The sequence below is a fragment of the Sander lucioperca genome, chromosome 7, assembly GCF_008315115.2.
Source record: "Sander lucioperca isolate FBNREF2018 chromosome 7, SLUC_FBN_1.2, whole genome shotgun sequence".
NCBI classification, from domain to species: Eukaryota; Metazoa; Chordata; class Actinopteri; order Perciformes; family Percidae; genus Sander; species Sander lucioperca.
In genome coordinates, this window is record NC_050179.1 from 35,904,546 (window position 1) to 35,924,901 (window position 20,356).

Here is a 20,356-nt window from a genome sequence, read left to right on the forward strand (position 1 = left end):
ACATTTGCACCCCATGAAAGAAAACTTAACATACAATATTAATTGAAGTTAACTGTTGACACAACACAGTAACGTGAGCTATTTAAATTAGCTGATACATGGTTAAACCTCATTATCTCTTACCAGTGTATCTCCGTGTGTACTTGGTCCACAGCAATCCCACCAATCAGTCCCAAAACGTCCCAGTTAGAGAGGAAATGCCCTAAACATATTCTTTATAAATCTTTACAACCATTCCCCAAAAGAACCAAGCAGGCCTGCCTTGTTGTAACATCCAAATTTTCTCCAAAACTTGACATTTTCAGCGTGTAGCTCGCTAGCTCGAAAGTTATTCTTGTTTCCCTAAGCGAATGGATTTTGAGAACAGCGACACACAGAAAGCGGAAGTGGAAAGGCAAGGCAGCTCTATAGTACATTTCAGCAACAGGGCAATTCAAAGTGCATGACATAAAACATTAAAGCTACATTGTGTAAGAATTTCTCCCATCTAGCGGTGAAATTGTATACGACAACCAACTGAATATTTCTTTCTAGCCCCTCCCATTCTGAGCGCGTTTTAACTCCTACGGTGGCCGTATTATTCCAAGAAGTAGGCCTATGACTTTGTCCGTGAGTGTTCCTTCCACTGTAATAATAGTTTGACATTTTCGTTATTTTGGTACCATTTCATTGCTAACATCAGCTATCAGGTTCCCAAACGAATGCAAGCTAACGTTAGTAAAGTATCAGCGTGATCCTCCATCTTCAACAGGCTTTCAAATCTGATCGAGTAATCTCCCCCTGGCATTCTTCACGGTGCCACTGAGTGTAAAAGCACCAAACGCAGAGGTATGTCCCTCTTTGGCTGATGTATTATAAAGATGGAGGTATGTCCTTCTTTGGCTAATGTATTTTAAAGACGGAGGTATGTCCCTCTTTGGCTGATGTATTATAAAGATGGAGGTATGTCCTTCTTTGGCTAATGTATTATAAAGATGGAGGTAAGTCCCTCTTTGGCTAATGTATTTTAAAGATGGAGGTATGTCCCTCTTTGGCTAATGTATTTTAAAGATGGAGGTAAGTCCCTCTTTGGCTAATGTATTTTAAAGATGGAGGCGCAACATGGCAGAATACATACGAGCGAGTCTCTCGTATGTATTCTGAATGATTCTGAATGGCAGATTCTACGCTTACGAGAATACTTTGAGTAGTTGGTGGAAGTAATTACACATGAATGCGCTCATATTTGTGAAATAACAAAGGTTTTTTTGCTAGGAATCAACTCAAAACATTACACAATGGAGCTTTAAAGAGCAGTTAAAAACAATTAAAAATATGAAAGCAGATAAAATACAAGATTTTAGGACGCTAGTATGGGACGATGTATAAGCCGTCGCTCTATACGCGTAATCCACCCGCAATCCTTGCCGTTCCCAGAACGGGCCGGTCCCACTCGTCTCCTTTTTGATTCTCTTTATATGCTTACATAGATTGTCATACAGTTCCAATTTTAAACAACGTAACTTCAGTATAAGAAATTACCAATTATTTAAAGAAAGGTAGCTTCAAAAAGATGAAGCAAAGGAAAAGCAAAGCCTGACATTCGCAGGAAATGTACTTTTTTGTTGATCCAGACTACTTTATACTCTCAAACAGTCCTTAAGAGAGAGGGCCGGAACCCATGTGTGTGTGTGTGTGTGTGTGTGTGTGTGTGTGTGTGTGTGTGTGTGTGTGTGTGTGTGTGTGTGTGTGTGTGTGTCTGTGTGCTTGTTTTACAATATTCGTGGGGTCCAAAAACCGGGGAGTCCAGTATACTTGTGGGGTCTGCACAGCCTTGTGGGGCCCAAAATGCTGGACCCCAGAAGTTTAAAGGTCTGTTTGAGGGTTAAGACTTGGTTTTAGGATTAGGGTTAGAATTAGGTTATGGTTAGGGTGAGGGTAAGGGTTAAGGTTAGGCATTTAGTTGTGATGGTTAAGGTTAGGGTAAGGTGGTTAGGGAATGCATTATGTCCATGACGGGTCCCCACAAAGATAGTGAAACAAATGTGTGGATTAGGGTTAGGGTGTGTGTGTGTGTGTGTGTGTGTGTGTGTGTGTGTGTGTGTGTGTGTGTGTGTGTGTGTGTGTGTGTGTGTGTGTGGTTGGGTTTGTGTGTCAAAAATGTGAAATATATGTGGATGAGTGGAAGCATGGAGAGTGTATGGTTGGGGAGGTGGGTATGTAAAAGTATGAGTATGAGCACGCATGAGTGTGGTTTAAGATCCTGTGGAGTAGAAGAATACTGTTACTAGTAGGAGTTGTACTCTGATTGGAGTATGAAATTACACAGTATGCTGGTGTATGTATTACTTCTTGAGAGAAGTAATACATATACCAGCATACCGAAATGTCCTCACAATGCAGAACTGTCGTCATTATGATGGTTTAAAACAGACATTGGTCCACAAAGATAACAAAAAGCCAGACAAACACTCTAAAAGTCTAAAACATCCCCTTCTATTCTCTGCTTTACTGTCCTACACCTGATTATTTACTTGCTAATTATCGATCGGCAAGGCCATAAATCTTAACTGTAAGAAGATGTGAATACTTAATTTCCTGCTCGGCTGAACAGGAATCTGACCAGCTATAAATATATGAAACTAGCTGCTGCCGAGCACACGGACGCCACGGCTCGTTCCACTCATTTCCTCTTCATGAAACTTGTTGAAGGAGGCGGGCGCCGTCTGACGCACGACAGCAGATTAGACCATGAGAGAAAATATGACTAAATGTGTGAAGCTGTGTGATCGTCTAGTTCATTTGGTTCTTTTTACAGGATCTAAAGGCCCCAAAAATGACGAAAACATGGTGTGTATTCAGACTGTTCTCATGAACCATTCATACATTTAGCTATAAAAAGTAAAGCACTGTAAGTTATGTGTATTTCTCGTATTTATTGCTTTACTCCACCACATTAACTGCTGCTGTATTAGTGCGTGAAGATCCTCGTAGGGGACAAGATTGGGGGAAACATTTGGCTCTTAAAACACAGGGCTTTCAAGTCAGGAAACAGGTGTTCATGTCCTGAAGAAGTTAAGGAGAAAACACAAGACTTTCATCCAGGAAACAGGTGTTCATGTCCTGAAGAAGTTAAGGAGAAAACACAAGACTTTCACCAGGAAACAGGTGTTCATGTCCTGGAGAAGTTAAGGAGAAAACACAAGACTTTCATCCAGGAAACAGGTGTTCATGTCCTGAAGAAGTTAAGGAGAAAACACAAGACTTTCACCCAGGAAACAGGTGTTCATGTCCTGGAGAAGTTAAGGAGAAAACACAAGACTTTCACCCAGGAAACAGGTGTTCATGTCCTGAAGAAGTTAAGGAGAAAACACAAGACTTTCACCAGGAAACAGGTGTTCATGTCCTGAAAAAGTTAAGGAGAAAACACAAGACTTTCACCAGGAAACAGGTGTTCATGTCCTGAAGAAGTTAAGGAGAAAACACAAGACTTTCACCAGGAAACAGGTGATCATGTCCTGAAGAAGTTAAGGAGAAAACACAAGACTTTCACCCAGGAAACAGGTGTTCATGTCCTGAAGAAGTTAAGGAGAAAACACAAGACTTTCACCCAGGAAACAGGTGTTCCTGTCCTGAAGAAGTTAAGGAGAAAACACAAGACTTTCACCCAGGAAACAGGTGTTCCTGTCCTGAAGAAGTTAAGGAGAAAACACAAGACTTTCACCCAGGAAACAGGTGTTCATGTCCTGAAGAAGTTAAGGAGAAACACCCAGGAAACAGGTGTTCATGTCCTGAAGAAGTTAAGGAGAAAACACAAGACTTTCACCAGGAAACAGGTGTTCATGTCCTGGAAGGCAAAAGGCAGTAATTTGTCTTTGGTTTGCTTTTACTATTACTAAAATCAGCTTTTAATAAGACGTTATTTAAACGTTTCCATGTTTAGATCAATGAAAGTTCGTCACATTAGTCAACAAAATGAAAGACAAATGTAATTTGTCATTTCAGCTTCATCATACATCCAAAGAACCAGAACTAATAACTTCATTACCCAGCACGCACTCTCTATCTATCCTAACGTGTCAAACCACACAAACACGACAGGGCTCAAGCCTTTCATATCTTTTGGCTTCCTCTCTTGTTAGTTCTTTTTTCGCTCTTCTAATTTGCATCTCTGTTTTTTCGTTTCGTTCAGGTTGAGATGTTTTTAGAAACCCCACGGGCTTCTAACGTTTCCTCACCTGAACAGTTTGTTCTTCATTTCCTGTTTCCTCCCCAGTGTGTTTTAGCGTTTGTGGATAAATCAACTCAAACTAGACTTGAGGTTTCGGCGTGTGTGCTGATCTCTGGAGACTTTGGAGACGGAGCAGAAGAAACAAGAAGAAACACAGTCGTTGCACGGATACGACACTAAATGAACTGTCGCAGTGGTGAAAACATGCTCGCTGAACATAGGGCGTCTAATATGGAAGATGTGTAGCTCCTGATTTAGTTCTGAAGCTTGCAGCTGTCTAAGCTGTGGCTCTCGAAGATTACAGAGGTGAGAGTGAAACCTAAAGCAGTCTGTCGGGCCTTTACTTTGTCATGAACCAGCTCAAATTCAAGACAAAAGGGAGCCCTAACAGAATTAGGGATTAAATTAAAGCCAATGTTATTTAACCCATAATTAATTATATTTGAAAGTAGTATTATAATGTAGTATATCAGTATTATCAGTGGTGTAGAAAGTGCACGACTGTAGGTGAATGTGTGAAAAATAAAGCAAACAGAACTCATAATGCAAATTAAACCAAAAGCCAACCATTTTCTGGCGGTGAGGATCGAGAGTAGTCTCGCATTGCCGCACTGCTCTGGTTTATTGGCATTTCTTTAAAGGTGCTATGGCATGCTGCTTTTTGGATGCTTTTATATAGGCCTTAGTGGCCCCTAATACTGTATCTGAAGTATCTTTTATATAGGCCTTAGTGGTCCCCTAATACTGTATCTGAAGTCTCTTTTATATAGACCCTTAGTGGTCCCCTAATACTGTATCTGAAGTCTCTTTTATATAGACCTTAGTGGTCCCCTAATACTGTATCTGAAGTCTCTTTTATATAGGCCTTAGTGGTCCCCTAATACTGTATCTGAAGTCTCTTTTATATAGACCTTAGTGGTCCCCTAATACTGTATCTGAAGTCTCTTTATATAGACCTTAGTGGTCCCCTAATACTGTATCTGAAGTCTCTTTTATATAGACCTTAGTGGTCCCCTAATACTGTATCTGAAGTTCTGACATGTCTGGGACATGCCAGTTCACGTGAAATGACATCACATTGTACGCAAGGGTCACCGGGGGACTCGAAGATCAACGCCAGGCCAATGCAAAAACATAAAAAATAAACTGAACGGGTCCCGGGGGACCCGAAGCACAACACAAGGGTTAAAATGAGAATTCAAGAAGTCAATCCAGGAGTGGGCCTGTGAGATGGCTAGGGGTGGCGGCGTTTGGAAAAAATGTCACATAAAACGGTTTGCCAGGTTGGATGTCTACACTGGAAAATGGGAAACGTACCTGAACTTTCTGGAGGGCTCCTAAGAAGCTTTGTGCTGGGGAGAGACGTGTATGATGGGCTTATGGGGTTGTCATTTCTACATATGTTTATTGGGTTTATTGTCTATTTGGTTGAATGGTCTGGAACACTGTAGTTACTGTGTCACTTTTTCTTGATTTTTGTCTGGGTTGGTGGTGAAAAAAAACAGCATCTCAGAGCTGCAGACGCTCGTCAGCTGTCACTGAGATCCTCGACTCAAAGCAAACAGCGACAGGCAGAGGAATGAAGTTCGGCACTTTGGAAGGTTTCCACGGCTGCCGAGTCTTTCACTTAATATTCATAGACTGTGGAAACTTCACCACAACTCCCTCGCCGATCCACGATGGCTGCCATCAAACCCTTTTTTTTCCCAACACGAAACAAAAAAACGCTTTCATCTCTCCTGCTGCCGATTTACAACCGAAAGGAGAAAACATTTCCATCCCCCGCGTCTTCAAGAAAATGATATTTTGTGGAAATCAGTTCTGAGGCTCTGTTCACAGCCGAACATAAAAATCAATCAGGTTTGTAATGGTCTGCGTTGAGAGCGTGACAAACGCTCGGCTCTCAGATATACGGAGGACACAGTCGTTTCCCTGAGCCAGCACGCTCTGAAAACGAGAGGTAAATAAGATATTACTCTGCAGACTGGCGCATTCCCCTTGAACAATTTCCCTTTAAAATGAGAGCCAATTATAGGCAGGAGCCCGTCTCCCCGCAGTGTAGCCGTATCACATTTGAAATTTAAATCCAAGGCGATGTTCTTGGCAGACAATAGATGCAGCTTCATGAGGGATTTCTTTTTTAACTCAAAAGGAGATAAGTCAATACAAATCTGTTTCACGTGCTGATCGGTTGTTTTGGTCCAATGTAGCACAAGTAGACTTTATATTTTCACAACTGACAGCTCTTCCCAGTATTTGTGTGACAAACGAAGAGCAAAGGTGAGCCATCGAATATGATCAGACACATTTTTTGGGACTATTCTGACACCACATGAATGCAGCACAAATGCCCTGTCTCGTAATGTTAACAAAAGCGAAAAATAATTTGAATAAATTGAATGCTTTACCAAAGAATGTACACAAATAGAGTTGCATAAAGCCACAGACACACACAGACACACAGACACACACACACACACACACACACACACAGACAGACAGACACACACACACACACACACACACACACAGTGTCATACCTATGTGGAGCTGAGAACGTACACAACAGTTACACCTGAGTGTATGAGGGTGGATTTTTCATTTCCTTTCTTTTGAAAAAGTATGAAAGAACTTTGTGTTTTCATGCTGTGGTGTTGTGCGCTTTTTTTGTTGTAGAGAAGCTGTTTTTCTCAAAAGTCACTCACATGAGGGAGACGATGTCACCTCGCTGGACCTCGTAGTTCCTCACGCTCCAACGGTTCAGTAGGACAACGTCGCAGTCCAACCGCCCCTCTGGGTTCAGGAAGGGCTGCTCACACACACACACACACACACACACACACACACACAAACACACACAAACGCACACAAATACAGATTATATAAAGCAATACACACACCCCCTCCCGCCCTTTATATCTTCACATACAGTAGGAACAAAGGAACAAAAGGTGAGCAGCGGTGAGTCACTGTATCGTGTAATAGAGCAGAACCAAACGGTCTAAATATAGTGTGGTCACACACACACACACACACACACACACACACACACACACACACACACACACACACACACACACACACCTGCAGAATAATGTTGCTGTGTTGTGTTTTAGATGTGTCTGACCTCCAAAGCTCACTAATCATCACGTTATATCTTGTTTGTTAGATTCCTTCAGAAACCAGACACGTAAACACACCGATGAGCCGTTCTACCGGGGTTACAGTCGGTTTACTATTTGTTGGCCGGGATCGGTCACTTCCTGGAGTCTCGGTTTGTTCCCGGGAAACTGGTGTGCATGTTCAGCGTTAAAGTGTGAATCTCAGCTGTGTGTTATATGTTGAAACCACGTTTTGCTATTTTATACTGAGATTATTTTCCAGTGTTTCCTCTATGTGGATTTTGTAGTGGCGGCCTGCCACGGCAAAATTTCTGCCGCCACGGTATCAGAAATAGGGCTGTACAAAAAATGTAGTCGCGGTTGCCTTTTAAATGATCCTGTCGACATAATGCATAATGCATGTTGGCTGCTGCTCACATTGCAATTTAACAACAGGTAGAACTATTCAGAGGTTATTGGACCCGTCCAGTTTAACAACAAGTAGAACTATTCAGAGGTTATTGGACCCGTCCAGTTTAACAACAAGTAGAACTATTCAGAGGTTATTGGACCCGTCCACTTTAACAACAAGTAGAACTATTCAGAGGTCATTGGACCCGTCCACTTTAACAACAAGTAGAACTATTCAGAGGTTATTGGACCCGTCCAGTTTAACAAGTAGAACTATTCAGAGGTCATTGGACCCGTCCACTTTAACAACAGGTAGAACTATTCAGAGGTTATTGGACCCGTCCAGTTTAACAACAAGTAGAACTATTCAGAGGTTATTGGACCCGTCCAGTTTAACAACAAGTTGAACTATTCAGAGGTTATTGGACCCGTCCACTTTAATAACAGGTAGAACTATTCAGAGGTCATTGGACCCGTCCACTTTAACAACAAGTAGAACTATTCAGAGGTTATTGGACCCGTCCACTTTAACAACAAGTAGAACTATTCAGAGGTCATTGGACCCGTCCACTTTAACAACAAGTAGAACTATTCAGAGGTTATTGGACCCGTCCAGTTTAACAAGTAGAACTATTCAGAGGTCATTGGACCCGTCCACTTTAACAACAGGTAGAACTATTCAGAGGTTATTGGACCCGTCCAGTTTAACAACAAGTAGAACTATTCAGAGGTTATTGGACCCGTCCAGTTTAACAAGTAGTAGAACTATTCAGAGGTCATTGGACCCGTCCACTTTAACAACAAGTAGAACTATTCAGAGGTTATTGGACCCGTCCAGTTTAACAAGTAGAACTATTCAGAGGTCATTGGACCCGTCCACTTTAACAACAAGTAGAACTATTCAGAGGTTATTGGACCCGTCCACTTTAATAACAGGTAGAACTATTCAGAGGTCATTGGACCCGTCCACTTTAACAACAAGTAGAACTATTCAGAGGTCATTGGACCCGTCCAGTTTAACAAGTAGTAGAACTATTCAGAGGTCATTGGACCCGTCCACTTTAACAACAAGTAGAACTATTCAGAGGTTATTGGATCCGTCCAGTTTCACAAGTAGTAGAACTATTCAGAGGTTATTGGACCTGTCCACTTTAACAACAGGTAGAACTATTCAGAGGTTATTGGACCCGTCCAGTTTAACAACAAGTAGAACTATTCAGAGGTTATTGGACCCGTCCAGTTTAACAACAAGTAGAACTATTCAGAGGTTATTGGACCCGTCCAGTTTAACAACAAGTAGAACTATTCAGAGGTCATTGGACCTGTCCAGTTTAACAACAAGTAGAACTATTCAGAGGTTATTGGGCCCGTCCAGTTTAACAACAAGTAGAACTATTCAGAGGTTATTGGGCCCGTCCAGTTTAACAACAAGTAGAACTATTCAGAGGTTACTGGGCCCGTCCAGTTTAACAACAAGTAGAACTATTCAGAGGTTATTGGACCCGTCCAGTTTAACAACAAGTAGAAGTATTCAGAGGTCATTGGGCCCGTCCAGTTTAACTCCACATACTGTTGTGTTGATGGAGTTTATTGTCAAAACGTTCGCTTTCTTCCGAGTCGACTATTAAACGAACAGCTCCACCAAAAACATCACCGCGGTGGATCCGTTCTAATTGGAAAACTTTCAACTTGTCAGTTCTGTCAGCTCATCGTTCATTCATTCTTGCAGGTTTTGTTTGGTTGTGCCTTTTCTTTCCACAAAGAGTGAAGTGAGATGCACCTGTTTGTCTAACAAACAATATGGCGTCCAGCAGCAGACAACCTTTGAGGGTCATTAAAGTTTTTAGCTTTCAATAACAGCGACGTATTATTCAGTCAGACAGGATGACGAACAGCAGGAGAAAAGGGCTTCGATGCTGTCTTGCAGAGTTTCCTCGCTGCGGACGTGAACATCGTGTCAACTTGTTTTTGTTTATGCATCACACTGACTAAAACGCAGGAGACCAATGCTCCACAAAAACACATTAACCAGGAGAACCGAGCGTCATGGAAACAGAGTCGGTCGGCGTCTCTCTCCCATGTAGAGCACCCAGAGAGTAAACACCTCATTTAGTCGAGCAGAAAACTGTTTGCGTTAATGATTTTGCAGAATTTTGATCAAACTCTCAAACTCTCTCCCCGAAGTTCTCGCTAGAGGTGGAGCTTCGTGACCCGGCATACGCAAGCGACATGAATATACAACAGCGACACCAAAAAAGCGACATGCAAGTTTCAAATATTCATGCTCATTAAAAATAGAGAGCAGATTGTTTTATGCATAATGCAAACGCACGTCGGGGATAATAAGCATCGCGACGGGAAACCAACTCGGTCAAAACCCAACAGGCCCTTTGTTTTGTTGTCTTCTTGTCTCTGCCTCTCCTCGAGCTGAGTGCAGGTTGTGTTCGTCCTGGAGGAGGAGAAAAAGCGGCCGTGCAGAGTGTTTTTATGGAGGTTGTTCTTCTCCAACATCAGTGTTTTCCTTCAGTTTGAGGAAGACTTAGGTGAGTGTCCTTTGTGGGGCATTAATGCGTCATTCTTCCAAGAAAATGTGACTCAATTAAAGAAGAGCAATTTCCATAAACATTTTGTGTCTCTTTGTTAGGGAGGCACCGAATCCAGATTTTTTGGGGTTCGGCCGAATACCGAATCCACTGGTTAAGATTCTGCCGAAACCGAATCCAAATACAGAATCCTACTACCGGTTTTTAGCCGTGACTGTCCTTCCTTTGCCGTACCTGAAGTTGCTGCATTCTGGCTGCTGTCTGTAGATTCCTTCATGCACAACTCGTATTCTTTCGGATGTTTCATACCAGATGTTGTAACAGCGGTGATGTTGTGTATAGTTTAGGGTCCTCGCCACCACCAGACTAATCAGCATTGTAAATTGAACATGTAGCTGGACTTGAATGGCCTTCTTTTGACTGAAAGTTCTGCCAAACTACACTTTTTCTGCTCACCAGTTCCATTTCCACTTTCTCACAGCCTACTGCATTGAACGCTCCACCTACGTAAACACCTTCCCGTAATCAACGGCGCCGTCATTACGTCGACCAGCGTAGTCGCGTAGTGCAAGCGTAGAGTTCGGTTCGGTGGAAAAAAATTCTAAGGTTCAGCAGAAACCGAACCCCATCAAAAAGCCCAATATTCAGCCAAATCCGAATCCTGGATTCGGTGCATCCCTACTCTTTGTGGGTTTTTGCATCTCTTTGTAACCTTGTTGTCTACGTTGTCTCTTTTTGGTCATTTGTGATTTCTTTGGGGTTGTTTTGAGTCTCTTTGTAGTCGGTATATGTCCCTTTGTGGTACTTTTGCATAATTTTGGACGGTTATCACCATATCTGTGTCTAAAACTAGAGCAGATCATAAATAAATAACTCTCAAAAAGCTTAAAGACAAAACTTAAAGCTAAAGAAGTCTGACTACAAGCATTAGATCTGAGAAAAGTCTTTTAGTGACATTCATTAGGCTCAGGGTGCTGCACCTACATTTTTTATGGAAAAAAAAGTCAAAATTGTGTGATGTCAGCTTGTTAAACATGAATATTGTTGTAGTTTCTTCTATCCTCTGTGACAGTAGACTGAATATCTTTGAGTTGTGGAAAAAACAAGACATTTGAGGACATAATCTTGGGCTTTGGGGGGGGGGTTCTGTATCTTTTTGGGCCAGGCCCGGTAGAGGTTACCAGAGGCGCATCCCCTATCGTCCCCGCCGCGGCAGCACCCACACAGCATCACCGTCAGCCCACGGACGAAGCCGCGGGGAGCACGTCGATTCGGGGATGGATGTCTCCTGTCGGGGAGTGGTAGGGTTGGGTACCAAACTGTACTTTTTTGGGTACCGACCGAATTACGTCGTCGGTACTACCGTGGACTAATTCACGCTAGAAAAAAAAGGTGCCAAATTTCGGTACCTGACAGCGAGTAAGCGCAAGCAACTGTCCTCTCTGCATATTGACAGAGAGCGGAGCTCCGACACACACACACACACACACACTTTAATCATTTATTTATGTCCACATGAAGAAAAATAATACAGGGACACAAATAATACCGATGCAATACAATACATACACAAACTCATGGACCAGTGACACGCAGCAGATCTTCACAATATCACTTAACAAGCACAATACTCAGTTCTTAATGGTATAAGTAGCACAATACTCAGTTCTTAATGGTATAAGTAGCACAATACTCAGTTCTTAATGGTATAAGTAGCACAATACTCAGTTCTTAATGGTATAAGTAGCACAATACTCACTTCTTAAGGGTATAAGTAGCACAATACTCAGTTCTTAATGGTATAAGTAGCACAATACTCAGTTCTTAATGATATAAGTAGCACAATACTCACTTCTTAAGGGTATAAGTAGCACAATACTCACTTCTTAAGGGTATAAGTAGCACAATACTCACTTCTTAATGGTATAAGTAGAACTTCTTAATGGTATAAGTAGCACAATACTCAGTTATTAATGGTATAAGTAGCACAATACTCAGTTCTTAATGGTATAAGTAGCACAATACTCACTTCTTAATGGTATAAGTAGCACAATACTCAGTTCTTAATGGTATAAGTAGCACAATACTCACTTCTTAAGGGTATAAGTAGCACAATACTCACTTCTTAAGGGTATAAGTAGCACAATACTCACTTCTTAAGGGTATAAGTAGCAGCGTCTCCGCCATATGTGGCGGCTGCCAATACTAGCAGATATGACGCAGTACTTTGCAAGTTGTTTAGCCTCTTTTTGGCCATCCCAAGTTGTTGCAGCCCTCTTACTACCAACCTGTGTGTGTTTCCTAGGCTACCAAATATGAAAACTAGTAGCGTGCACCCATAGCCTAGCTCTGAGATGGTCTCACACACACACACACACACACACACACACACACACACACACACACACACACACACACACACACACACACACACACACACACAGCGGTTGCAAGTGGGGTTACAGTTTTTCGAAACTTCACGCAGACAGCGTTTGTGAGGCGAAACCGGCCGCGGTGCTGTTGACATTCCTCTGAGACAAGCAGGCACAACAGTGGTGTCTATGCCCTGGGGACTGACTGACAGGCTGAGGTTGCAAGGCAAGAGAAGAAGAGAGAATAAAAGTTAGAGTGCAGTGTAAGAAATTAATATTTATGTGATTTAATAGGTTGTAGGGACGGGTTTGGGAGGGTTTTTATTTTTTGTTTATTTTGTTTTGAGTGTAAAATGTTTTAAATATATAACAAAATGTTAATAGTATAAATAGGTTTGGAATTATTTTTACAACTGAAATTATTTTTTTGATAATACAGAGAGAAAGGTAAACAAGGTAAACAAGGTAAAAAAGGTACCGTTGGGTACCGGAACCGAATTTGAGGTATCGGTACCGGTACCAATAAAAATGTGAAAGGTACCCAACCCTAGGCAGTGGTTCACACATGTTGGCCATGAAAGGCGGCGTCCACAGCCCCCCCGCCGTCCAATATCCGTGTTCGCGAGAGGGATAAGAAAGCGCACAGGAAACAAAAACCTTGAAAAAATGACCCCGCCCAATCACTGACATGTCGAGATGCTTTTCTGGCGCCCCAAGCATTTGCCCAGACTGCCTTTGTCTCCGGCCGGCCCTGTCGGTGGATGCGTTTTAATATGTCGTAAAGTCTCACCTGCATCGACGCTCCCTCCACTCGCGCCACGTAGGCCAAGCGATCCAGGACGGTGACTGTGACGGGAACGGCCACGAAGAAGCCGCTAACGAACGCCTGCAGGTAGCGTCGGCCCGCCGTCGCCTGCTGAGCCATCACCTGGACAGGAAACAACAAGAGAAACCGACATCATCAGAACCATGGCGGCACACATTTTGGTCCGGTCCTGTAGGGCTGTACAATTAATCACAATTTAATCGAAATCACAATATGAACTTAGAGCAATATCCAAATCACAGGGAGGAGCAATATTTGTTAATCAGTCCCTCCAGAAAAACGCGATTATGTGATCTTATAATTCAATGCATACAGTAATCAGCCAAAGTCTGCATATTTAAGCGGGGGCCGCATTTTTTCAAATACGCCGCACTTTCGCCGCATAAATTGCCGATTTCCGCGCAAAATATGCGGGGCTTGCACGATTTCATAATCCACGTATTTTCGCAAGAAAGTCACATATGTCTTAGCAGAAAGTTGAAAAATGTTTACTTAACACAAGAGCAGCCGTTTTCCCCCGCTGCCATGGGAGCGTTATGAAGTGACGTAATTACGCGACGTGAACATCATCGAAAAGCTGCAAACCCCGCGATGAAGCCACGATGAAAGTTCCCGCAATTTCATCGCATAAAATTGCATAAATATCCCGCATATTCCATAGCATTTTTTAAGAAAACGTGCCGTATAATCAAGGATTTTTGCCCAAAACAATCACAAAAAAACCCTCTTTTCTCGCATTTTTCTGGAAGGACTGGTTAAAGTCAAAATATGTGTCAAACCATTCTTAAATAAAGTGTTGTGGTGCTGCAGAGATGTCCCAGCCTACAAATCGTATCCTACAGACCAAAGGAAAATATCTCTGTTTGGCACAGATCCTCGCAAAAATCACACTATAATCATTTACATTTTTTAAGATTTAATATTAGTCAATAGGGCTGTCCTCGACTAAAGAAATTCTTAGTCGACTAACACTTATATGATTTTGTCGATTAATGGATTAGTTGATGTAATCGACAGAGCTGGGCTCTTTGAGAGGTGGTTAAGACTAGAAAAGCACAATATAAATGTAGTTAATGAACCATCTGTAAAACTGAGTTTCTCCACAATTAATCCTGCAAAAGCACCACTTTAAATCTTGTGTTTACCAGAAATGTGCTCATAAGTTTCTTGGAAATGAGTAATTAAGCATGAATAAGCATAAAAAATGACTCATCAACTAAAGAAATCTTAGTCGACTAAGACCAAAACGACCGATTAGTCGACTAATCCACTAAGAGGTGGCAGCCCTATTAGTCAATGAAAATGAGAATAATGATACAAAAGTGTAACCTGACTCCGCCAGATGGATTGCTTCTCATTTGCTCGGCATATCCATCTGGGAACTTTCCGTTGGAGAACTTTTGTGAAGGGGCGAAAATACTGGTTAGCTGATTGGATAAACCATCCGTCTATCACCACCTATGTTGGTGATAGACGGGCCAAATCAACCAATCAGATCAACGATATATCAAACTCTTGCCGAATCCAGTCGGGAGAAGAGCAAAGACATCTTTTCCTCTGAGAAAAGCCTCTGGTGGCATTTTTTTGCTCTTCTTTCAAAGAAGGAATACTCTCTAATTCGGATAAAACTTGCGTGATAGCTACGCTCATCTCATCCGTGGAAGCCGCCACGTTGTTTAGACTGAACAGTCGCTTCTCGTTGCGTCACACCTAAGCCCGCCTCCAAACCAACGCTGATTGGTCGGTTGTTTGGCGAACGGCTCCAAATTTTCTCTGTCTCAAGATGCCAGACTGATCTGCGAGTGGAAAACTGGAGCTCACCAGATCAGGACGCTCTCACGAGACACAAACACAAAAGTGATCATTCCCTTCAATGTCGTGAATCATATTGCAATCGCAACATCAATCAATCAATCAATCAATCAAACTTTATTTATATAGCACTTTACAGAAACCAGCAGGTATCCAAAGTGCTTAACATCAAAACCAAGAATAAAAACACATATCATACAATATAAAGAAAGAACATGTAAAATCATGTAAGGGCGAAATTCATCAGTCAAAATAATCGCAATTAGATATTTTCCTCATGTCGTGCAGCCCTACTGTCCCTGTCTCCGGTATTTTCTGGTGTTAGAAAAATCATGCTTACTTTTCTGTTAGTGTTAAACTATTTGCATGCAGTAATTGCCAACTATTCCTGCCTCTCATGAGATAATCATGAGAGCCACTGACCTGAGAAAGCCCCTGAGGGCAGAGCACATGTGGAGGAGATGCCAGGCCTGACCAGACATAATTAGACACAATCTCCTATGTAATATTACTCCCTGATTCTTATAAAGAGACACTGTTGTGAACAAATCCTCAGTCATTTTTTCTGTACTTATTGGGTGCTGTAAAAATTGATTCTGCTTGTGCAAGTAAAAGCATACTTTCAAAAATGTCAGTGATTTCTGTCCATTCCAACCTGATCTCACGTAATTCCGTGAAATGAACACGGCCCCTTAACTCAAAATCTGTGGCAGTTTCACGGAATCGCAAAACATTTCGTGATGGGCCCACGGAAGAATTCCGTTAAATGAACACGGCCCCTTAAGTTAAGGAAAAGGTCGTGGGTGGGCTTACGGTTCCGTGACACGCTGGAAGAACGGGACGGTAAAGAAGAAAGTGACTTTAGGAAACTTAACATGCGGGACACGATCCCCGGGCTCCTGGGTGAAAGTCCTGTGTTTGACCCATCCTCCCCCCCAACCAACCTCCTTGCGTGGAATTTCGCCCTTACATACTACTCGCTACCGTAGTCGCTCTTAATGCTACGTCATCTTCTCATTGACTTTACATTGGCATTGTTTTCCGTGGTGGCCGCACGGATTTTTCACACATTCCGTGCCACCACCACGTAATGCGCTGTTAACAATTCGTGATCATTTCACGGAATTCTGTGCGACCAGGCTGGTCCATTCTCTGATATATAATTATCCTAACATTCGGCAAGATGTCAGCACGTACGTGTGGAGAAACTGAGTTTTACAGATCTGTCGATTAAATCAACTAAACTACACACTACACTTCTACAACACAGAGGCCTGAATGACCAATCACACGTCATCATGCTGGACTGGATAACATCCCTCTGCAGTTCAGGTAAAGGTAAAGGTACTTTATTGTCACATACACATAGCGAAATTCATTCTCTGCATTTAACCCATTCCTCAAGGGAGCACTGGGCAACCAATCACAGCGCCCGGGGACCAACTCCATATCTGAGCTAGTGCCTTGCTCAAGGGCATTGAGGCGTCACAAAAACGAGTCCTCCTCCTGTTGTCACTTTCCACCGCAGGTTTGACGATTGGACACCAAACACACATCACACTGAGCCTGTTCTCCCCGGTGAGAGTTTTTCATCCACTTTGCTTTTCACAGCACGTGCCAGGAAGCCCAGACAGGCGTGAAATGACTGACCAGCCGGCAGCGGCAGGCCATGCACCGCTGCCTTCAGCAAACTAACGTCTAACAGCCTCGTCTGGACGTCCACTGTCGCCGCACTCTGGAGATCTGCTACAGCTATTACCTCCGCATCACAGGACTACTTCCTATGAAACATCACTGCAGCCGTGAGGCGTTTTTAAAAAGAGGGAACCACAGATAATCTGTGTTTCAATTCTACGTCATGACGTCTCCACACAATCACTGAACAGATATAATAGAGTCCAAAATACACTAATATCAACAGAAAAGACATATTTCAATTTCAATTTTCTGTACATTTCATTGGAGAGTAGGCATGGGCCATTATAAGATTCTGACGGTATGATAACCTTCACTTTCACTGTATTAGGGTATTACCAAGGCCGTAGCGGACACGGCACTTATTATGTCGGTGCCCTCCGTCCCTCACAGTTACAACACGTCCGAGTTGATTTGAACGCACCAAAAGTAGGCGAGCGTGCACGTTACTCAGGTTGCTTTAAGTTGATTGATGGACTCAAATAGATATAGGGAATAATACAATAATATATAATAAATATACAACCCTCAGTTCCAATGAAGTTGGGACGTTTGTGTAAAACAGAATACAATGATTTGCAAATCCTTTTCAACCTATAGCCAATTGAATACACTACAAAGACAAGATATGTACTGTTCAAACTGGTACATGTAGATGTTTTTTTGCAAATATTCGATACTCATTTTGAATTTGAATTTCGCTGTTTTTGAAAAATCACTTTTTTGTCACTTTTTTCGACCTATTCTTGCCAACCTTCCTTCCTTCTTACTTTCTACTGCCTTTTCTTATTTTTTGTCACTTTTTTTAAAAAAAAAAATATCCCACTTTTCTAAAAAAAAATAAAAAAAAAAAATCAGCTTTTTCAAAGTTTTTTCACGTGTTTTTTTTATTTTTTTTTTAAGTTTGACGTTCTGAATTTGTTGTCACTTTTGTCAACCTAGTGTTGCCTTACTTCCTTCTTTCTACCGTCTTTTTTTGAAGTTTTTGTCACAGTGAAAACACACACACACACACACACACACACACAGACGTACAGACGTACAGACAGACACACACACACACACACACACACACACACACACACACACACACACACACAGACACACAGACACACAGACAGACAGACATACAGACAGACACACACACACACACACACACACACACACACAGACACACAGACGTACAGACAGACACACACACACACACACACACACACACACAGACACACAGACGTACAGACAGACACACACACACACACACACACACACAGACGTACAGACAGACACACACACACACACACACACACACACAGACACACAGACGTACAGACAGACACACACACACACACACACACACACACACACACAAACACACACACAGACACACAGACACACAGACGTACAGACGTGCTTTCACGCACACACACACACACACACACACAGACACACAGACGTACAGACGTACAGACAGACACACACACACACACACAGACACACAGACACACAGACGTACAGACAGACACACACACACACACACACACACAGACGTACAGACAGACACACACACACACACACACACACACACACACAGACACACAGACGTACAGACAGACAGACACACACACACACACACACACACACACACAGACACACAGACACACAGACGTACAGACGTGCTTTCACGCACACACACACACACACACACACACACACAGACACACAGACGTACAGACATACAGACAGACACACACACACACACACACAGACACACAGACACACAGACACACAGACGTGCTTTCACGCACACACACAGACAGACACACACACACACACACACACACACACACACACAGACACACAGACGTACAGACAGACAGACAGACACACACACACACACACACACACACACACACACACACAGACACACAGACACACAGACACACACACACACACACAGACAGACTGACAGAGAGATGTCTCCAGCCTGCGCCTCTCTCTACGTTACGTCCCATTAAACAGTGATCTGCGTCCGCCGGGCTATCTGTGAGACATCACCATGTGCTGGAGGGAGGAAACTCCTGCGCCGGAGCAGAAAATCTACTCTGGCGTAACAATCCGTCCTGACGTGAACATATTGCCATTACACTTCCACACAGCCGCCGCATAATTCCCCTCGCAGAGAACAAGTGTATCATCATCAGAGGGAGGCTTGGTGCCGAGCTTCAAGGTTTCGCCGCTCGCTGTTACGGGCGAGTCGTTTCCGCGCCGACAGCTCGGAGCCCCCGCGGCGCTCACACACAGTTTACATCAACCTTGTTTTCCTGTCGGCACCTTTTTAAAAAACACGTGGCTGACACAGCAGGTCCCACATCAAAGTCACCGGGAAATGCACTAGACCATATTGCGCAGCACTATTTAGATTCCTACCTTTTTATTTCTTTGTAAAAGACTTATTAGCAAGCAAACATTTAGCGAGTTTACACGAAGGTTACCGTTTCCTTTCACGGTAAGCGGATTTCTTAAATTTCACCAAGGAAACCCTGTTTACACAATCAGGAAGAGAGTCACAGAAACTCTAACACACAACCGTTTACACATGGCTGGGCGATATGGAGGAAATCAAATATCACGATATTTTTGACCAAATACCTCGAGATCGATACCGCAATGATATTGTAGCGTTGACTATTGGTGCTTTCACAAAATATTTACACAATGAGATTTTTGATAAATAATCATCAGTAATGTGGATATAATGACTAAGTGGGTAAAGGCAAATAATAGAACAGCTACAACAGTCTGGTGTGTTCAGACAATGACATAACTTACTGTAACGCAGCCTTTAAAACCAGGAAAAGACAACACTTATGCCATATTACGATATCCAAAATCTAAGATGATATCTAGTCTCATATCACGAATATATCGATATAATATCGATATATTGCCCAGCTCTACGTTTACCTGAGTTTGTTTCAGGGACCAGACTGATCTCATGAAATGGCGTATGTATGACATGCCATTTTGGCGTGTTATCAAGACGCATACTCGCTTTTTAGTAGAGCCCGACCGGTAAAGGATTTTTAAGGCCGATACCGATACAAATATTTGATGATTTAAAAAATCCGATATATCGGCCGATATATATTTATAAAAAAAAAAATTCAGAAATGCGTAACTTAAGATATGAAACAAAAAGTCCTTTGAACATAAAGACAATAACAACAACAAAAAAAATCAAAGAGTGTAGCCAACAGGGAAGTTGTAGCGCGCCCTCTGGTGGACAAACTACGCAACGCCAACACTCACAACATGGTTGAAGGGGGTTTCGTCCATTTTTATTTTATTTTTTTAATATTCAATTATCAGAATAATTTGTCATCATG

The 20,356-nt window shown here is 42.5% G+C and overlaps 1 protein-coding gene across 2 annotated transcripts in view; it reads right to left on the minus strand.

Annotated features, from left to right (window-relative positions):
- The window catches only part of immp2l (inner mitochondrial membrane peptidase subunit 2), a 194,309-nt gene that overhangs the window by 157,718 nt on the left and 16,235 nt on the right, over window positions 1-20,356 (minus strand). For both annotated transcript variants that reach the window (XM_031279895.2, XM_031279896.2), the window contains exons 2-3: window positions 13,428-13,565; window positions 6,916-7,019 (exon numbers count right to left, since the gene is read on the minus strand). In XM_031279895.2, the coding sequence (XP_031135755.1) occupies window positions 6,916-7,019; window positions 13,428-13,565 (242 nt within the window). The remainder of the gene's footprint in view (window positions 1-6,915; window positions 7,020-13,427; window positions 13,566-20,356) is intronic.